General features: G+C 43.6%; 1 protein-coding gene across 5 annotated transcripts in view; it reads left to right on the plus strand.

Annotated features, from left to right (window-relative positions):
- Positions 1-22,875, plus strand: part of LOC148474547 (beta-1,3-galactosyltransferase 5-like) — a 207,533-nt gene that overhangs the window by 33,592 nt on the left and 151,066 nt on the right. For 2 of the 5 annotated variants that reach the window (XR_015872872.1, XM_088458437.1), the window contains exon 1: positions 2,769-2,887. Coding sequence is in view for 3 of the 5 variants with exons in the window: in XM_088458437.1 (XP_088314563.1) it covers positions 2,858-2,887 (30 nt within the window). In the remaining 2 variants the exon portion in view is untranslated. The other 3 variants (XM_088458439.1, XM_088458438.1, XM_088458440.1) reach the window with 3 other exon arrangements.

Raw genomic sequence — 22,875 nt, forward strand, 5'->3', positions numbered from 1 at the left:
CCTGTGTCTACTAATTCAGATACACTGTGTCTAATAATTCAGATACACTGTGTCTACTAATTCAGATACACTGTGTCTACTAATTCAGATACAATGTGTCTAATAATTCAGATACACAGTGTCTAAAAATTCAGATACACTGTGTATAATAATTCATATACAGTTTGTCTAATAATTCAGATACACTTGTCTAATACATCAGATACACTGTGTCTAATAATTCAGATACACCATGTCTAATAATTCAGATACACTTTGTCTAATAATTCAGATACACTGTGTTTAATAATTCAGATACACTGTGTCTAATAATTCAGATACACTGTGTCTAATAATTCAGATACAGTTTGTCTAATAATTCAGATACACTGTGTCTAATAATTCAGATACACTGTGTCTAATAATTCAGATACACTGTGTCTAATAATTCAGATACAGTGTGTCTAATAATTCTGATACACTGTGTCTAATAATTCAGATACACTGTGTCTAATAATTCAGATACCCTGTGTCTAATAATTAAGATACAGTTTGTCTAATAATTCAGATACACTGTGTCTAATAATTCCGATACACTGTTTCTAATAATTCAGATACCCTGTGTCTAATAATTCAGATACAGTTTGTCTAATAATTCAGATACACTGTGTCTAATAATTCAGATATAGTTTATCTAATAATTCAGATACACTGTGTCTAATAATTCAGATACACTGTGTTTAATAATTCAGATACACTGTGTCTAATAATTCAGATACCCTGTGTCTAATTATTCAGATACACTGTGTCTAATAATTCAGATACACTGTGTCTAATAATTCAGATACCCTGTGTCTAATAATTCAGATACAGTTTATTTAATAATTCAGATACACTGTGTCTAATAATTAAGATACCCTGTGTCTAATAATTCAGATACATTTTCTCTAATAATTCAGATAAACTGTGTCTAATAATTCAGATACCCTGTGTCTAATAATTCAGATACAGTTTGTCTAATAATTCAGATATACTGTGTCTACTAATTCAGATACAGTTTGTCTAATAATTCAGATACACTGTGTCTAATAATTCAGATACCCTGTGTCTAATAATTCAGATACACTGTGTCTAATAATTCAGATACACTGTGGCTAATAATTCAGATACACTGTGTCTAATTATTCAGATACACTGTGTCTAATAATTCAGATACAGAGTGTCTAATAATTCAGATACACTGTGTCTAATAATTCAGATACCCTGTGTCTAATAATTCAGATACACTGTGTCTAATAATTAAGATACACTGTGTCTTAATAATTCCGATACAGTTTGTCTAATAATTCAGATACATTGTGTCTAATAATTCAGAAACACTGTGTCTAATAATTCAGATACACTGTATCTAATAATTCAGATACCATGTATCGAATAATTTAGATACACTGTGTCTAATAATTCAGATACACTGTGTCTAATAATTCAGATACATTGTGTCTAATAATTCATACACAGTTTGTCTAATAATTCAGATACACTGTGTCTAATACATCAGATACACTGTGTCTAATAATTCAGATACACTATGTCTAATAATTCAGATACACTTTGTCTAATAATTCAGATACCCTGTGTCAAATAATTCGGATACCCTGTTTTTAATAATTCAGATACCCTGTGTCTAATAATTCGGATACCCTGTGTCTAATAATTCAGATACCCTGTGTCTATGTTAATTCTAACATTGCAGAAAATCCTGCAGTAAAGGTTTTTGCCTTGAAAAAACTATTTTAGTAATATCACTGTATGTATTATTTGTTTGTACAACCTCATTTTAATATTACACTATCATTTTAAAGATATACAATAAAAGTAATATTTTATTTCAATTCATCATTACATGGATATATATATATATATAAATATATATATATATATATATATATTTGTTTGTTTGTTTATAGGGGATAAGTGCACCAAGTTATAGACCCCTTTTTTTTTTCTTTTTCCTGCTGTGTTTATTGAAGATCCTCTTTATTGTGTTCTCCACGTAATTTACTCAAAAACAATTCAAACTTTCTGGTATATTTATACTTTCTGCAATGAGTAAAAGGAATTTGTGTCTGTTCATAGGGAAACCTTAGGCTTGCCTCTCTGTCATGGTGTGCCCTGCCTCAAAGACGGGATAATCTGCCCCGAGAAAATAGAACCCCCACACCTGAACCTGGTAGTAGTGGTGCATCTGTACAAGACCTGGAGCACCACACATATCGCTTGAGCACACTGGCTGACGGGCTCCAGATTTTTTGGCCAATCAATTGACCGGCCAGTATATCTGTCAGTGTGTACCCAGCTTAAGAGACTGACCCTCCAGAGATAGTACCTGCTGACCCTGCCCTTTCCTAATGATGTGTAATGTATTGGTAGACAGATAAGGAAGACGTGACTCCGGGAATGTTCCTCTTGTCACATTTACCAACAAATTCTGCTTCTCCTGTTGACATTGAACCTGAAGCGGATGAAGCTGATAGCAGAATGTTATGTTAGATATCTGGATATTCAAGTTTCAGAGAATAAATAAAGATTTGGGTCTATCAGGTTTCAGCTGGTGCCTTCTGACCTTCCTCTCTTTTTAACATTTGTGTTCTAAATTCTCTTGTGGAGTTTTGAATTTAATTAAGAAACTTCTAGTTTTCTATTATGTTGTTACACTTAATTTTTTTCCAAATATGTTATCAGCCATCCACATACACTGTTGTGCATTCTCTGCTATTGACGCGTTTAACGTTGTGTATTTATTGTTCTTCAGTGAGTTTCATTCCGTCGTCATATTACTGATCACATCCGACCGTGTACATGGGGCTTGTGTGACATCATGGGTCTCTCAGATGCAAGGCGTCCGCTGGTGAGTTAATATGTAATGGTGGTAGCGATCCCTATGACCTGCAAAGGGTGATCAGTCAACCGTTACGTTCATTGTTGTGTTCGGTCCCATGAAAATAACCTGCTGGTCACATTCCCAACAGAGGCGTCTCCGATACAATCCAACCAGGAAGAATTGCTTTATTTTTTTCTTTAAACAGCTTTCACCATCAGTAACACATATTACAGACACTTTACAGTCTACACCGGGTGCGTGTTACTGAGCCCAGGACAGCCGTCCAGAAGAGGTAATATCTATCTACTGTATCTATCTCATATCTATCTATCTATCATCTATCTATCTAATGTCTATATATATATACAGTATATAGTAAATGAAATAGGGCACTCACCACTCAGTAAAAAGTTAAGACCCACGGTGGTAGCTGTGTGGTGGCAAATCTGTCTTGACAAAGGTTCTTTTGGGACTGAAACGTCGACTTTGTTATGTTACCCGTGAGTAATGAAATAACTTTCTAATGAATAGTGAGTGCCCTATTTCATTTACTTTATTGTCTTTAAATGGAAAACCCTGGATTACACACTCCGTTTAGTGAGTGCGGCCAATTGGATTGATTATAATTATCATATCTATCTATCTATATACCTATCTATCTATCTATCTATCTATCTCATATCTATATACCTACCTACCTATCTATCTATCTATCTATGTATCTATCTATCTATCTCATATCTATCTATCTATCGATCTATCTACCTATCTCATATCTGTCTATTTATCTATCTATCTATCTATCTATCTCATATCTATCTATTTATCTATCTATCTATCCCATATCTATCTATCTATCTATCTATCTATCTATCTCTCTATCTACCTATTTATCTCATATCTATCTATCTATTATCTATTTATCTATCTACCTATTTATCTCATATCTATCTATCTATCTATCTATCTACCTATCTCATATCTGTCTATCTATCTATCTATCTATCTATCTATCTATCTCATATCTATCTATTTATCTATCTACCCCATATCTATCTATCTATCTATCTCTCTATCTACCTATTTATCTCATATCTATCTATCTATCTACCTATTTATCTCATATCTATCTATCTATCTATCTATCTATCTATCTATCTCATTTCTATCTATCTATCTATCTATCTTCTATATATCGATCTCAAATCTGTCTATCTATCTATCTATCTATCTATCTACCTATTTATCTCATATCTATCTATCTATCTATCTATTTATCTATCTATCTATCTCTCTGTCTATCTCATATCTATCTATCTATCTATCTATCTCATATCTATCTATCTATCTATCTATCTATCTATCTATCCATCCAGAGCCGGCCCTAGCCAATTTGGTGCCCTAGGCAAAATTATGACAGGTGCCCCCTAGCTGATAACATATATATATATATATATATATATATATATATATATATATATATATATATTAGGGGTGTGCACCGGCCACTTTTCGTGTTTTGTGTTTTGGTTTTGGATCTGGATCTTTCTTCGTGTTTTGGATCTGGATTGGTTTTGCCAAAACCACCCTTCCGTGTTTTGGGTTCTGGGTTTTGTGTTTTGGATCTGTATTTTTTTTTAAAAAAGCATAAAAACAGCTAAAATCACAGAATTTGTAGGTTTTTCTGCTCCTATGCTATTATTAACCTCAATAACCTTAATTTCCACTCATTTCCAGTCTATTCTGAACACCTCACACCTCACAATAGTGTTTTTATGTCCAAAAGGTTGCACCGAGGTAGCTGGATGACTATGCTAAGCGACACGAGTGGGCGGCACAAACACGTGACCCATCTAGGCGTGAAACTGCAGTGGCAGACAGGATGGCAGTTTGAAAAACTAGGCCCCAAACTGTACATAATGCAAAGAAAAAAAAGAGGTGCAAGATGGAATTGTCCTTGGGCCCTCCCACCCACCCTTATGTTGTATAAACAGGACATGCACACTTTAACAAACCAATCATTTCAGCGCCAGGGTCTGCCACACAACTGTGGCTGAAATGATTGGTTCGTTTGGGCCCCCACAAAACAAGCTGGCAATTAATGTGTCCCTGCACAAACTGGCTCTATGGAGGCAAGATGTCATCCTCATCCACCGATTCCTCACCCTCTTCAGTGTGTACATCCTCATCCTCACAAAGTATTAACTCGTCCCCACTTGAATCCACCACCACAGGTCCCTCTGTACCTTCTGGAGGCTGGTCTCCCTGGAAGAGCTGATAATTCATTTTGATGAACATCATCTTCTCCACATTCTGTGGAAGCAACCTCCTACGCCTTTCGCTGACAAGGTTCCCGGCTGCACTAAACACTCTTTCGGAGTACACACTGGAGGGGGGGCAACTCAGGTAAAATAGAGCCAGTTTGTACAGGGGCCTCCAAATTGCCTCTTTTTCCTGCCAGTACAGGTATGGACTGTCTGCCATGCCTACTTGGATGCTGTCACCGATGTAATCCTCCACCATTCTGTCAATGGTGACAGTATCATATGCAGTGACAGTAGACATGTCAGAAATTGTTGCCAGGTCCTTCAGTCCGGACCAGATGTCCAAACTTGGTCCTGCCTGCCCTGCATCACCGCCAGCGGGTTGCTTAGGATACCTAAGTTTTTTCCTGGCAGCCCCAGTTGCAGGAGAAAATGAAGAAGGAGCCGTTGACGTGTCACGTTCCGCTTCAGCTGACAGTGTGTTCACCAGCAGGTCTTTGCACCTCTGCAGGCTTGTGTCGGCCGGAAAGAGAGACACCACATAGGCTTTAAACCTAGGATCGAGCACAGTGGCCAAAACGTAGTGGTCTGATTTCAACAGATTGACCACCCTGGAATCCTGGCAAAGCGAATGAAGGGCTTCATCCACAAGTCCCACATGCCGAGCGGAATCGCTCCGTCTTAGCTCCTCCTTCACTTTCTCCAGCTGCTTCTGCAAAAGCCTGATGAGGGGAATGACCTGACTCAAGCTGGCAGTGTCTGAACTGACTTCACGTGTGGCAAGTTCGAAGGGCTGGAGAACCTTGCACAACACGGAAATCATTCTCCACTGCGCTTGAGTCAGGTGCATACCCCCTCCTTTGCCTATGTCATAGGTGGATGTATAGGCTTGTATGGCCTTTTGCTGCTCCTCCATCCTCTGAAGCATATAGAGGGTTGAGTTCCACCGCGTCACAACCTCTTGCTTCAGGTGATGGCGGGGCAGGTTCAAGAGTGTTTGCTGGCGCTCCAGTCTTCGGCACGCAGTCGCTGAATGGCGAAAGTGGCCAGAAATTTTTCGGGCCACCCAAAGCGTCTCCTGCACGCCCCTGTCGCTTTTCAGAAAATTCTGCACCACCAAGTTTATTGTGTGAGCAAAACATGGGACGTGCTGGAATTTGCCCAGATGTAATGCCCGCACAATATTGGTGGCGTTGTCAGATATCACAAATCCCCAGGAGAGTCTAAGTGGGGTAAGCCACTGGGCGATGATTTCCCTCAGTTTCTCTAAGAGGTTGTCGGCGGTGTGCCTCTTACTGAAACCGGTGATACACAGCGTAGCCTGCCTTGTAACGAGCTGGCGTTTCTGAGATGCTGCTACTGGTGACGCTGTTGCTGCGTAAGGTGATACATCTACCCAGTGGGCTGTCACAGTCATATAGTCCTTAGTCTGCCCTGTTCCACTTGTCCACATGTCCGTGGTTAAGTGGACATTGTGTACAACGGCATTTTTCAGGACACTGAGGACACTTTTTCTGACGTTTCTGTACAGTCTCGGTATCGCCTGCCTAGTGAAGTGGAATCTAGACGGGATTTGGAACCGGGGACACACTACCTCCATCAATTGTCTAAATCCCACTGCACTAATGGCGGATACCGGACGCACGTCTAACACCAACATAGCAGTCAAGGCCTCAGTTATACATTTTGCTTCAGGATGACTGCTGTCGTACTTCATCCTCCTCGCTAAGGACTGTTGGAGGGTCAATTGTTTAGTAAAAGTAGTGGTGTTCCTACTTCCTCTCTGGGATGATGAACGACTCCCAGCAGCAGCAACAGCAGCAGCAGTAGGCGTAGCAATGCAGGATCCTCCAGAGGAATCCCGGATAGGAGAGTCAGTCATGCCAGTGACATGGCCTGCAGGACTACTTCCGATCCTGACTAAGGAGGAAATTGACGAGGAGGGAGTTGACGGTGTGGTTTGCAGGCGCTTGGATACAACAGGACAACGGGATTTAGGTGTCCCTGGACTGCTTACGGTCTTAGCCAAAGTTTCTGAACTTGACAGTAACTTTTTATGAACGCGCTGCAGGTGCCGTATAAGGGAGGATGTTCCTAGGTGGTTGACGTCCCTACCCCTACTTATTTCACCTTTACATATGGTACATATGGCAAGACAGTTGATGTCCGGATTTGGATAGAAATATTGCCAGACCAAAGAGGTGGAATGTTTGGTCTTCTGCCCAGGCATGACCGTGATGGGCTTTTTCATCCCACGGACAACAACTGTCTCCCCCGGAGCCTGATTTAAACAAACCACATCACCATCAGAATCCTCCTCGCCAACTTCCTCCTCAGCGCCAGCTACACCAGTATCCTCATCCTGTTGTACTTCAACAGTGACATCTTCAATTTGCATATCAGCAAGTGGACTGTGGGTGCTCCTTTCAGCACTTGCAGGGGGCGTGCAAATGGTGGAAAGAGCCACCTCTTCCCGTCCAGTGCTGGGAAGGTCAGGCATCGCAACCACCACCACACTTGGACTCTCCTTGGGGATTTGTGATATCTTCTTAGAAAGCACAGTTCTTCGCTGTGCTTTTGCCAGCTTAACTCTTTTGATTTTTTTAGTGGGAGGAGGGCTTCCATCGTCATGTGAAGCTGAACCACTAGTCATGAACATACTAGGGATCGACCTTAGCCGTTCCTTGCCACTCCGTGTCGTAAATGGCATATTGGCAAGTTTACGTCTCTCTTCAGCTGATTTAAATGTCTTTTTCAAGGTCATTTTCCTGAACTTTGCCATTTGGGATTGTATGTGCCCTCTACTATGACATTGGGCATCGGCCTTGGCAGACGACGTTGATGGCATGTTATCGTCTATGTCATGACTAGTGGCAGCAGCTTCAGCACTAGGAGGAAGTGGTTCTTGATCTTTCTCTATTTTATTTTTATCGGAGAAAGTTTGGTCCTCCATTTATGTTATATCGATTTGATATATACGTGCGGCTAAACACAGAAAATAATTTTTTTTTTGGTTTGGACTGGAGTGTACTTTGTGGGTTACAGCACCCTTTAGCGGTCAAGCCAGCCGGCCCTTTACTTATGACACAGGCGCACGCTTGGCACTACTTTGTTGATGCACGTGCGGCTACTGCGCACACAATTCACAAACACAGAAAATAATTTTTTTTTGGTTTGGACTGGAGTGTACTTTCGGGGGTTACAGCACCCTTTAACGGTCAAGCCAGCCGGCCCTTTACTTATGACACAGGCGCACGCTTGGCACTACTTTGTTGATGCACGTGCGGCTACTGCGCACACAATTCACAAACACAGAAAATAATTTTTTTTTGGTTTGGACTGGAGTGTACTTTCGGGGGTTACAGCACCCTTAACGGTCAAGCCAGCCAGCCCTTTACTTATGACACAGGCGCACGCTTGGCACTACTTTGTTGATGCACGTGCGGCTACTGCGCACACAATTCACAAACACAGAAAATAATTTTTTTTGGGTTTGGACTGGAGTGTACTTTCGGGGTTACAGCACCCTTTAACGGTCAAGCCAGCCGGCCCTTTACTTATGACACAGGCGCACGCTTGGCACTACTTTGTTGATGCACGTGCGGCTACTGCGCACACAATTCACAAACACAGAAAATAATTTTTTTTTTGGTTTGGACTGGAGTGTACTTTGGGGGTTACAGCACCCTTTAACGGTCAAGCCAGCCGGCCCTTTACTTATGACACAGGCGCACGCTTGGCACTACTTTGTTGATGCACGTGCGGCTACTGCGCACACAATTCACAAACACAGAAAATAATTTTTTTTTTGGTTTGGACTGGAGTGTACTTTCGGGGGTTACAGCACCCTTAACGGTCAAGCCAGCCGGCCCTTTACTTATGACACAGGTGCACGCTTGGCACTACTTTGTTGATGCACGTGCGGCTACTGCGCACACAATTCACAAACACAGAAAATAATTTTTTTTTGGTTTGGACTGGAGTGTACTTTCGGGGGTTACAGCACCCTTTAACGGTCAAGCCAGCCGGCCCTTTACTTATGACACAGGCGCACGCTTGGCACTACTTTGTTGATGCACGTGCGGCTACTGCGCACACAATTCACAAACACAGAAAATAATTTTTTTTTTGGTTTGGACTGGAGCGTACTTTGGGGGTTACAGCACCCTTTAACGGTCAAGTCAGCCGGCCCTTTACTTATGACACAGGCGCACGCTTGGCACTACTTTGTTGATGCACGTGCGGCTACTGCGCACACAATTCACAAACACAGAAAATAATTTTTTTTTTGGTTTGGACTGGAGTGTACTTTCGGGGGTTACAGCACCCTTAACGGTCAAGCCAGCCGGCCCTTTACTTATGACACAGGTGCACGCTTGGCACTACTTTGTTGATGCACGTGCGGCTACTGCGCACACAATTCACAAACACAGAAAATAATTTTTTTTTTGGTTTGGACTGGAGTGTACTTTCGGGGGTTACAGCACCCTTAACGGTCAAGCCAGCCGGCCCTTTACTTATGACACAGGCGCACGCTTGGCACTACTTTGTTGATGCACGTGCGGCTACTGCGCACACAATTCACAAACACAGAAAATAATTTTTTTTTTGGTTTGGACTGGAGTGTACTTTCGGGGGTTACAGCACCCTTAACGGTCAAGCCAGCCGGCCCTTTACTTATGACACAGGCGCACGCTTGGCACTACTTTGTTGATGCACGTGCGGCTACTGCGCACACAATTCACAAACACAGAAAATAATTTTTTTTTGGTTTGGACTGGAGTGTACTTTCGGGGGTTACAGCACCCTTTAACGGTCAAGCCAGCCGGCCCTTTACTTATGACACAGGCGCACGCTTGGCACTACTTTGTTGATGCACGTGCGGCTACTGCGCACACAATTCACAAACACAGAAAATATATTATTTTTTTAGCACTTGGGGGGAGCACCCCTGATGGACAGAGCACCCCCTGGACAACACTACAGCACTCCTTTAGGACTGGGACACTGCACAGGACTTTGGAGTGGACACAGCCCCTATGGAGAACTGACTGCACAACACAGTCCAGCCAGCCCCTATGGACTTTGAAGTAGTGGACACAGCCCCTATTAACAACAGCAGCACAGCACAACACAGCCAACCCCTATGGACTTTGAAGTAGTGGACAACAGCAGCACTACACTACATTACACTACACTACACTACACAGCCCTAACTCCCACCCTCCCTCTTCACTGTCCACAGCCGAGTGAGAAAATGGCGCCGACGCGGGTACCTTATATAGGATCCAAAACCCGCGAGACTTGGAAGGCGGGATGATGACGTTTTGCCTCGATTTCAGATCCGAGTCAGGCGGGAAAAGTCGGGCCTGACTCGGATCGGACTCGGATCGGGGGGGCTCGGGGGGGTTCGGATTTCAGAAATCCGAACCCGCTCACCCCTAATATATATATATATATATATATATATATATATATATATTGTGACACAGTTAGGTTAGGGGGTCCCTCTCCTGGGTAGAGGACTCCTTCCTTACACACACACACAGCAGCAGGGAAGCAGCACACCAGTCTGGATGCAAGTTCAAGCTGGTCGGCGCCAGTCTTTATTGTACAATGTCAGAAATAACATAAAGAAAACATAAACATAAATCCTAGCCCTGTCGGGGCACTAACTTTATAGGTAGTTCCCTCACTACCAGAACCTGGCAGGGCCTAATGCCCTCACCAGCAACCAAGGCACAGCACAACACTCACAGTTAGGTTTCAAGTGTCTCTGAGCAAACTCCCTGTCTGCTCTCCCAGGTGAGACAATCAGCCCTCAACACACGAGGCTTATATTGGCCACCCTCAGGTGGGAACCCAATCAAGCCTGTTACAGGCTGTGAGAACCAAAACCTGGAGTGGCCGTGGGTGGAGCCCTCCCTCTCCTCTCCCCCACAACCCCCATGTCCCAAACCGGCTTTTCAAAAAGCTGAGACTCAAGCCTGCTACACTGCAGACTTTCTCCTGGGGATTTAAAACACATAGGACAGGAATCTGGGATAAATGTCCCTGTCACAGACCACTTTACCAGTGATCCTATCACATATCCCCCCCTTGTTTCGACCTATGGGGCGGAACAACTGAAGCCCCCAAACAATGAACGCGTGACAACGCGTCTGCATTAAACAACAGGCCCCCTGGCCTGTGTTCCACTGAAAATTTTAAAGTTCGGAACACCAAGAACCATCTCGTAATTCTCGCATTACTGTCCTTATTTCCATACATCCACTTCAAAGGGCATGGTCAGTGATCAATTTGAACTTTCTTCCAACCAAGTAGTACCTGAGAGCCTCTAATGCCCACTTTATGGCCAACGCCTCCTTCTCCACTGTGGCATAGTTTCTCTCATGTACATTCAACTTTCTACTTAGATAGAAAATAGGGTGTTCCTCACCCTCCTTGTTCTGGGACAGGACCGCTCCTATACCTACTTCTGATGCATCGGTTTGTACTATGAATTCCCTTTCAAAATTATTAGTCATCAGGACTGGTTGGGAACACAACGCTACTTTCAACTCCTGAAAAGCTTTCTCCGCCTCAGGACTCCATTCTACCATGACTTTTTGTTTGCCTTTGGTCAGGTTAGTCAGTGGGACTGCCATGGTGGCAAAGTTGGGTATAAACCTCCTGTAGTACCCCGTAATTCCCAAGAAGGCTCTCACCTGCTTCTTATTCAGAGGCCGTGGCCAGTTTTGTATGGCATCAACTTTATTGAGCCGAGGCTTTATCAGGCCTCTGCCAATGGTGTATCCCAGATATTTTACTTCCTCCATGCCTAGACAACACTTTTTTGGTTTGGCTGTCAAACCTGCCTTATAGATGGAGTCCAAAACTGCTTGAACCCTGGGTAAGTGAGGGTAAGTGCCATTCAGGACTATGAATGACCACGTCATCCAGATAAGCAGCAGAATACTGTCTATGGGGACTTAGAATCCTGTCCATCATTCTTTGGAAGGTAGCAGGTGCCCCATGTAGCCCGAAGGGCAACATCTTGTACTGAAACAAGCCCTCTGGCGCTGAAAAAGCTGTCTTTTGCTTGGCGCTCTCGGTTAATGGTACTTGCCAATACCCTTTGGTTAGGTCAAGAGTGGTTAAATACCTTGCCGTCCCTAGCCTCTCAATCAATTCATCCACTCTTGGCATCGGGTAGGCATCGAATTTTGAAACACTGTTCAACTTTTGGAAGTCATTGCAGAAACGCACACTCCCGTCGGGCTTTGGAATCAACACAATGGGACTTGACCATTCACTATGTGATTCTTCAATAACTCCTAACTCTAGCATATTTTTAATTTCTTTCAACACCGATTCTCTTTGTGCTTCTGGCAACCTATAGGGCTTTAGATTAACTTTAACCCCTGGGTCAGTGATGATGTCATGTTTAATGACCGAGGTTTTCCCAGGTACGTCAGAGAACAGCACCCTATTTCTGATCAGAAACTCCTTGACTTCTTGTTGTTGAATTGTCGACAGGGTTTTTGCCACTGTCACTTCGGGAACTAAGGGCCCTGGATTTACTGGAGGGGCTCGGACGGCCGACAGTGCCGTTCTATCTTTCCAGGGCTTTAACAGATTTATATGGTATATCTGTTCCGGCTTTCTTTTCCCCGGCTGGCAAACTTTGTAATTGACCTGCCCCACTCTTTCTAAGATTTCAAAGGGCCCTTGCCATTTAGCCAAAAGTTTATTTTCCACAGTGGGAACCAATACTAACACTCTGCCCTCAGGAGCAAAGCTGCGTAACCGAGCATTGCGGTTGTATACCCTCTGCTGTGCCTGTTGAGCCTGTTCCAGGTGCTCTCTCACTATCGGCACTACCGCAGCAATTCTCTCCTGCATTTGAGAAACATACTCAATCACCGTTTTGTAAGGACTAGACTGCCCCTCCCATGTCTCTTTGGCAATGTCTAGTAACCCCCTTGGGTGTCTCCCATACAACAAGTCGAAGGGTGAAAACCCGGTGGAGGACTGGGGAACTTCTCTTATGGCCAACAATAAATACGGCAATAAGTAATCCCAATCCCTACCATCCTTGTCGACCACTTTCCTAAGCATGTGTTTTAACGTCTTGTTAAACCTCTCGACCAGCCCATCGGTTTGGGGGTGATAAACCGAAGTTCTTAACTGTTCAATTTTGAACAGGCGACATAACTCTTTCATGACTTTTGACATAAACGGTGTACCCTGGTCAGTTAGTATCTCCTTGGGTATACCCAGCCTGCTAAAGACATGAACTAGCTCTCTGGCAATGGGCTTGGTTGACGTATTGCGCAACGAGATCGCTTCTGGGTACCTGGTAGCGTAATCCATTATGACCAGAATATACTGGTGTCCCCTGGCAGACTTCATTAAGGGTCCAACCAAATCCATCGCTATTCTTTCAAATGGCACCTCTATAATAGGCAATGGAACTAGTGGACCCTTAAAATGTGGCCTGGGAGCATGATACTGACACTCAGGGCAGGATGCGCAAAAGTCAGACACCTCTTTATGAAGCCCGGGCCAGAAAAACCTCTGCATTATTCGCTCAGTGGTTTTCTCTACCCCTAGATGGCCTGCCATTATATGACCATGGGCCAGATCCAACACTGTTCTTCTGTAGGCTTTGGGAACTATTAGTTGTTCCACAATATCTTCCCCCTTCTTAGTCACCTGATATAACAAATCCTGACACATTGCCATGTGGGGATAGGACAAAGGACTATCAGGGTCTACGGGTTTACCATCAACTACTTTTACATTCTCCCTGGCTTTTACCAAAGTAGGGTCATTCAACTGCTCCATGGCAAAGACCTCTCTTCTGACCTCTAAATCAGGCAGACGATCACCTGGCCCAACAACACTTCCCACCTCAATGGGAGGCACATCAGTTGGCGGGCCACCGTCACGTTCCGCATTCTCTAGTTCGCCAACCATAGTAGAAAAAGGGAATAACTCTGACTCAGAAGAAACTCCCTCCTCCACTACATCGACAACCTTCTCAAATGGATCGGGGTTGTTCATCTCTGGAACAAAACGGCTTTCCCACAACTTCCAGAAGTGAGCAAAGTCTCTCCCCAATATTGCATCGTACACCAGACCATGCACCAAACCCACAGAAACTATAGCAGAGCCACATGGTGTCTCGATGTTCACCTCGGCAGTAACATAATATCGAGTATCCCCATGTATGCAGGTCACACCAACAGTTTTCCCTGTATGCCTCAAGGGGTTCACCAGCTCAGCTTTTATAAGTGTCACCAAGCTACCAGAGTCTAATAGTGCCTCTACTCGGTTGCCATCTACAGTGAGTACACACATGTGCTTATCAGTCTCAGCCTGCCGGTCAGCCGTACAGGCTGTCTGTGCAAAGAAAGACCCCCTGCGGTAGACATGAGCAGTATCACATTGCATAGGTTCAGTTGTAAGTGAACAATTAGCGGCAATATGGCCGAAGCCACCACATCGGAAACACTGAGTCATATTAATGTCTAGTCGTTTACGGGGTAAGAACCTTCCTGGCCTGTCAGGCCTGTCTCCAGGTTCTACACCCTCAGTCTTAGGTACATTCCACCGCCCAGCACCCTTCTCCCCTGGAACAGTCTTACCAGTGTCTGTGGGAGTTCACCGGTGCGCCATCGGGGCTCGGTGGGGCATACTCATCAGCTCCTCAGCTGCCACGTACCTCTCCACCAGCTCGACCAACTGGTCTGCGGACTTAGGGTCTGCATGGCTCACCCACTTGCGCAGAGTCACAGGTAATGATCGCAGGTACCGGTCCATCATGACCCTTTCCACAATCTGTGGTCCCGTCAGCGTCTCGGGCTGTAGCCATTTTGAGGACAGATGGACGAGGTCATGCATCTGTGAACGTGGAGGCTTGTCCCTATGGAACTCCCAGCGGTGGACCCGTTGGGCACGAACAAAGGTGGTGACTCCCAAGCGAGTTAGGATCTCCTGTTTTAGTTTTTTATAGTCCTTGGTATCAGCCAGGCATAAGTCGAAATATGCTTTTTGTGGCTCCCCAGACAAAAAAGGTGCCACCAGACTTGCCCACTGCTCCTGTGGCCAACTCTCCCTTTCGGCCGTTCTTTCAAATGCGGCGAGATAGGCCTCCACATCATCGCCCAAAGTCATCTCTTGGAGGAAGTGACTGGCTCGTACGGAGTGAGTAGTGGTGGGAGGACCAGTATTAACATCTCTGGGCCGGGCGACCAGGTGCTGTACCACCTCTCTTATGGCCTGGCTGTTTTCCGCTAAGGCCTGGTGGGTTTCCTCAAGGGTGACCTGTTGTTGCCTGGCGGATTCCTGCTGAAGTTTGTTAGTCTCCTGCTGAGCCCTGGTAGCTTCCTGCTGAGCTGCTGTAGCTTGGAGCAAGGCCTTAATAATTTCCTCCATTTTGTACTGGGGTGTAGATTGGAAGCTGAACCTTGCCTCTCTGAGCATTGGCTGATGCCTCCTCTATGGGACTCCAAGGACACAGTGTTATTTCCACACTCACAAATTGGGTGTCTGTCCCTTTAATTTTTAAATGGAAAGTTTTCCTCTTGCTGCAAGTTCAGTGTGTGTGGGTGCCCGCATTCTCCACCATATTGTGACACAGTTAGGTTAGGGGGTCCCTCTCCTGGGTAGAGGACTCCTTCCTTACACACACACACAGCAGGAGGGAAGCAGCACACCAGTCTGGATGCAAGTACAAGCTGGTCGTCACCAGTCTCTATTGTACAATGTCAGAAATAACATAAAGAAAACATAAACATAAATCCTAGCCCTGTCAGGGCACTAACTTCACAGGTAGTTCCCTCACTACCAGAACCTGGCAGGGCCTAATGCCCTCACCAGCAACAAGGGCACAGCACAACACTCACAGTTAGGTTTTCAAGTGTCTCTGAGCAAACTCCCTGTCTGCTCTCCCAGGTGAGACAATCAGCCCTCAACACACTAGGCTTATATTGGCCACCCTCACGTGGGAACCCAATCAAGCCTGTTACCAGGCTGCGAGAACCAAAACCTGGAGTGGCCATGGGTGTAGCCCTCCCTCTCCTCTCACCCACAACCCCCAGTTCCCAAACCGGCTTTTCAAAAAGCCGAGACTCAAGCCTGTTACACTGCAGACTTTCTCCTGGGGATTTAAAACACATAAGACAGGAATCTGGGATAAATGTCCCTGTCACAGACCACTTTACCAGTGATCCTATCACAATATATATATATATATATATATATATAATTATAGTATTAAACTGTCTATCTATCTATCTATCTATCTATCTATCTATCTCATATCTATCTATTTATCTATCTATCCCATATCTATCTATCTCTCTATCTACCTATTTATCTCATATCTGTCTATCTTTCTATCTATCTACCTATTTATCTCATATCTATCTATCTATCTATCTATCTATCTATCTATCTATCTCATTTCTATCTATCTATCTATCTATCTATCTATCTATCTATCTTCTATATATCGATCTCAAATCTGTCTATCTATCTATCTATCTATCTATCTATCTATCTACCTATTTATCTCATATCTATCTATCTATCTATCTATCTATCTATCTATCTATCTATATCTATCCATCTATTTATCTATCTATCTATCTATCTATCTGTCTATCTCATATTTATCTATCTATCTATCTATCTTATTGTGGTGATTGTGTCTATAGGTCACTATGTACTTTATGCTTGTAATGTACTGTTTGTGCTGACAGTAATGTATGATCAGTACCATTATGAGATCACTGATATGGGAAGATTATTATGTTTAGTGCTAAACTAGATTGTAGTGATCTGTCTAACTAGCGGGTTATAGTGGTAACTGTGTAGTAGTGGACACTGAATATTTAATAAGATTACTTTCGTTCCTTGACAACCGATGTAGAGTGATCTGGAGACGCTCTGATGGTTACTGGGAGTACACACTGGTATCCTAGGTAACCCACTGATGTGCGTTCCAAGAGGAGGAAATGAGGTGTGTACCGTATGGAACGCGTCCAGTTTTCCTTCTCATGCACTTAGGAGGGTGTAGTGTATTGGGGTGCACTGACAGCACCATCAGGGGGGCACCACCATGCCCTGAGAGACCCTTCCTTTATTGTGTCATGCTGCAGACAAGGTGAGCAGCACAGGCTAGAGAGGGGAAGTCCTCGTTGACAGGCAGCGGCTCAGCAAGTCTAGGAATTATCCCTGCCAGACTGCTGTGACTCCCTTCCAAAACACACATCCACCCCCTGCCCCATGGCATCTCACTAGTGACACACAACTTTACCTATGTGAGCATCATATGCAGGTACAATACTCATGCTCCACTCTCAGCTTTATAAAATTGCCCAGTGACATTTACCACGTTAAACTCCTTGGCATCTCAAGTCTGCTCTGCTGTCATACTGAGCAGGGATCATGAGGACCAGACCAGTTCAACTGATTCCCGCCCTGGTCATGCTGACCTGTGATTGGAAGCATCCGAGATGATTCTGTATCTCTCTCCTCACTGGAGAATGTGGAGCCTGACAGAGGATGTGCTGTGCTGGAGATGGGCACCGGCCGCTGGGTGCTTCTCCTCCTCTCCCTCACCAACTGAATCCTCCTGAGTCTCTCCCCGCTGCCGTCTTGTCTCCTCCTGTAGCCAGAAGGAGCTTCTGTGCAGAAGCTCATTCTGACCTAGCTCACGGTCATGGTCAAAGTTACCGACTGACCATTGCCACATTGGAGCTGAGCTCCGATCACGGCAGCGTCAGAGCCCTGGAATGCCCCTAGGCATGCAAGTCACCCTAGGCATTTGCTTATAATGCTTATGCCTAGGGCCGGCTCTGTATCTATCTATCTATCTATCTATCTATCTCATTTCTATCTATCTATCTATCAATCTATCTATCTATCTCATATCTATTTATCCATCTATCTCATATCTATCTATCTATCTATCTATCTATCTAACTATCTCTTGTCTATCTATCTATCTAGCTATCTATCTATCTATCTATCTATCTATCTACCTATCTCATATCTATCTATCTATCTATCTATCTCATGTCTATCTACATATCTATCTATCTATCTATCTATCTATCTATCTATCTATCTATCTATCTATCTATCTATCTATATCTCATATCTATCTATCAATCTATCTATCTAATTTCTATCTATCTATCTATCCATCTCATATCTATCTATACATCTATCTATCTATCTATCTATCTCATTTCTATCTATCTATGTCATTTCTATCTATCTTTCTATTTTTCTATCTATCTGTCTCATATCTATCTATCTATCTATCTCATATCTGTCTATCTATCTATCTATCTATTTATCTATCTCATATCTATCTATCTCATATCTCTCTATATATCTATCTATCTATCTATCTATCTCATATCTATCTATCTATCTATCTATCTATCTATCTATCTATCTATCTATCTATCTCTATCTCATTATCTATCTATCTATCTATCTCATATCTATCTATCTATCTATCTATTTATCTATCTCATATCTATCTATCTATCTATCTATATATCTATATATCTTATATCTATCTATCTCATATCTATCTATATATCTCATGTCTATCTATCTATCTATCTATCTATCTATCTCATATCAATCTATATATCTCATATCTATCTATATATCTCACATCAATCTATCTATCTCATATATATCTTTGTATCTCATCTATCTATCTATCTATCTATCTATCTATCTATCTATCTATCTTTCTATCTCATATCTATCTATCTATTTAATATCTATCTATCTATCTATCTATCTATCTATCTATCTATCTATCTATCTATCTATCTATCTATCTATCTATCTCTATCTCATATCTATCTATCTATTTATCTATCTATCTATCTATCTATCTCATATCTATCTATGTATCTCATATCTATCTTTCTATCTATCTATCTATCTATCTATCAATCTCATATCTATCAATCTATCTCATATATATCTGTCTATCTAACTCATATCTACAGTATCTATCTATCTATCTATCTATCTATCTATCTATCTATCTATCTCATATCTATCTATGTATCTCATATCTATCTTTCTATCTATCTATCTCATATCTATCAATCTATCTCATATATATCTGTCTATCTATCTCATATCTACAGTATCTATCTATCTATCTATCTATCTATCTTTCTATCTATCTATCTATCTATCTCATATCTGTCTACCTATCTATCTATCTATCTATTAGGGGTGAGCGGGTTCGGATTTCTGAAATCCAAACCCCCCCGAGCACCCCTGATCCGAGGCAGATCCGAGTCAGGCTCGACTTTTCCCGCCTGACTCGGATCTGAAATCGAGGCAAAACGTCATCATCCCGCCTTCCGGTTCTCGCGGGTTTTGGATCCTATATAAGGTACCCGCGTCGGCGCCATTTTCTCACTCGGCTGTGGGCAGTGAAGAGGGAGGGTGGGAGTTAGGGCTGGCTGGGCTGTGTAGTGTAGTGTAGTGCAGAGTAGTGTTGTGCTGTGCTGTGTTGCGCTGTGCTGCTGTTGTCCATAGGGGCTGTGTCCACTACTTCAAAGTCCATAGGGGCTGGCTGTGTTGTGCTGTGCTGCTGTTGTTAATAGGGGCTGTGTCCACTGCTTCAAAGTCCATAGGGGCTGGCTGGACTGTGTTGTGCAGTCAGTTCTCCATAGTGTCCACTCCAAAGTCCTGTGCAGTGTCCCAGTCCTAAAGGGGTGCTGTAGTGTTGTCCAGGGGGTGCTCTGTCCATCAGGGGTGCTCCCCCCAAGTGCTAAAAAAATAATATTTTTTCTGTGTTTGTGAATTGTGTGCGCAGTAGCCGCACGTGCATCAATAAAGTAGTGCCAAGCGTGCGCCTGTGTCATAAGTAAAGGGCCGGCTGGCTTGACCATTAAAGGGTGCTGTAACCCCCAAAGTACACTCCAGTCCAAACCAAAAAAAAAATATTTTCTGTGTTTGTGAATTGTATGCGCAGTAGCCGCACGTGCATCAATAAAGTAGTGCCAAGCGTGCGCCTGTGTCATAAGTAAAGGGCCGGCTGGCTTGACCATTAAAGGGTGCTGTATCCCCCAAAGTACACTCCAGTCCAAACCAAAAAAATATATATTTTCTGTGTTTGTGAATTGTGTGCTCAGTAGCCGCACGTGCATCAACAAAGTAGTGCCAAGCGTGCGCCTGTGTCATAAGTAAAGGGCCGGCTGGCTTGATTGTTAAAGGGTGCTGTTACCCCCAAAGTACACTCCAAACCAAATAAATAAATATTTTCTGTGTTTGTGAATTGTGTGCACAGTAGCCGCACGTGCATCAACAAAGTAGTGCCAAGCGTGCGCCTGTGTCATAAGTAAAGGGCCGGCTGGCTTGACCGTTAAAGGGTGCAGTAATCCCCAAAGTACACTCCAAACCAAATGTGTTTGTGAATTGTGTGCACTGTGGCTGCACGTGCATCAACAAAGGAGCAGCGCCAAGCGTGCGCCTGTGTCCCATAAGTAAAGAGCTGGCTGGCTCATTTCTTAAAGGGTGGTGTAACCCACAAAGTGCACTACTCTCCAGCAAAAATAAAAAAATATTTTCTGTGTTTGTGTGCGCCTTAGCCCACGTATATATCAATATAACAAAAATGGAGGACAAAACTTTCTCCGATAAAAATAGAATAGTGAAAGATCAAGAACCATTTCCTCCTAGTGCTGTTGCTGCTGCTGGGAGTTGTTCATCATCCCAGAGAGGAAGTAGGAACACCACTACTTTTACTAAACAATTGACCCTCCAACAGTCCCTAGCGATGAGGATGAAGTACGACAGCAATCATCCTGAAGCAAAACGTATAACTGAGGCCTTGACTGCTATGTTGGTGTTAGACGTGCGTCCGGTATCCGCCATTAGTGCAGTGGGATTTAGACAATTGATGGAGGTAGTGTGTCCCCGGTTCCAAATCCCGTCTAGATTCCACATGCATCCTCAAAGCAGCAGCGACAAGCGTGCGTCTGTCTGCTAAAGGGTGGTGAAACCCTCAAAGTGTGCTCCACAAACAATAAAAATATTCTTCTTTTTTTTTCTGTCTTTGTGAATTCTGTGGGCTGTAGCCACACTTGCATCCTCAAAGCAGCAGCGACAAGCGTGCATCTGTGTTAAAGGGTGGTGTAACCCTCAAAGTGCTCCAAAAAATGAAAAACTATTTTTTTTATGTGTTTGTGACTTGTGTGCGATGTAGCCGCACGTGCATCAACACAGTAGCAGCGCCAAGCGTGCGCCTGTGTCATAAGTCAAGGGACGGTTTGGACATCTGGTCCGGACTGAAGGACGTGCCAACAATTTCTGACAAGTCTACTGTCACTGCATATGATACTGTCCTCAAAGCCGCAGCGACAAGCGTGCGTCTGTCTGTTAAAGGGTCGTGTAACCCTCAAAGTGCGCTCGACAAACAATAAAAATATTCTTCTTTTTTTTCTGTCTTTGTGAAATGTGTGGGCTGTAGCCGCACCTGCATTCTTAAAGCAGCAGCGACAAGCGTGCGTCTGTCTGTTAAAGGGTGGTGACACCCTCAAAGTGTGCTCCACAAACAATAAAAATATACTTCTTTTTTTTTCTGTCTTTGTGAAACGTGTGGGCTGTAGCCATACCTGCATCCTTAAAGCAGCAGCGACAAGCGTGCGTCTGTCTGTTAAAGGGTGGTGTAACCCTCAAAGTGCGCTCCGCAAACAATAAAAAAATTCTTTTTTTTTCTAACTTTGTGAATTGTGTGGGCTGTAGCCGCACTTGCATCCTCAAAGCAGCAGCGACAAGCGTGCGTCTGTCTGTTAAAGGGTGGTGTAACCCTCAAAGTGCGCTCCACAAACAATAAAAAAATTCTTCTTTTTTTTCTGTCTTTGTGAAGTGTGTGGGCTGTAGCCGCACCTGCATCCTTAAAGCAGCAGCGACAAGCGTGCATCTGTCTGTTAAAGGATTACTTCGGCGACAGCATCCAAGTAGGCATGTCAGACAGTCCATACCTGTACTGGCCGGAAAAAGAAGCAATTTGGAGGTCCCTGTACAAACTGGCTCTATTTTACCTGAGTTGCCCCCCCTCCAGTGTGTACTCCGAAAGAGTGTTTAGTGCAGCCGGGAATCTAGTCAGCGAAAGGCGTAGGAGGTTGCTTCCACAAAATGTGGAGAAGATGATGTTCATAAAATTAATTATCAACTCTTCCAGGGAGACCAGCCTCCAGAACGTACAGAGGGACCTGTGGTTGTGGATTCCAGCGGGGACGAATTAATACTCTGTGAGGATGAGGATGTACACAACACTGAAGAGGGTGAGGAATCGGTGGATGAGGAGGATGAGGACGACATCTTGCCTCCGTAGAGCCAGTTTGTGCAGGGACAGATTAATTGCCAGCTTGTTTTGTGGGGGCCCAAACGAACCAATCATTTCAGCCACAGTCGTGTGGCAGACCCTGGCGCTGAAATGTTTGGTTTGTTAAATGTTTGTGCATGTCCAGTTTATACAACATAAGGGTGGGTGGGAGGGCCCAAGGACAATTCCATCTTGCACCTCTTTTTTTTCTTTGAATTATGTACTGTTTGGGTCCTAGTTTTTCAAACTGCAGTGTCACTCCTAGATGGACCACGTGTTTGTGCCGCCCACTCGTATCTCTTAGCATAGTCATCCAGCTACCTCGGTGCAACCTTTTGGATATAAAAACACTGGAAATGAGTGAAAATTAAGGTTATTGAGGT

Source organism: Taudactylus pleione, unplaced genomic scaffold, assembly GCF_031769625.1.
Source record: "Taudactylus pleione unplaced genomic scaffold, aTauple2 ptg000833l, whole genome shotgun sequence".
Taxonomy (NCBI): Eukaryota; Metazoa; Chordata; class Amphibia; order Anura; family Myobatrachidae; genus Taudactylus; species Taudactylus pleione.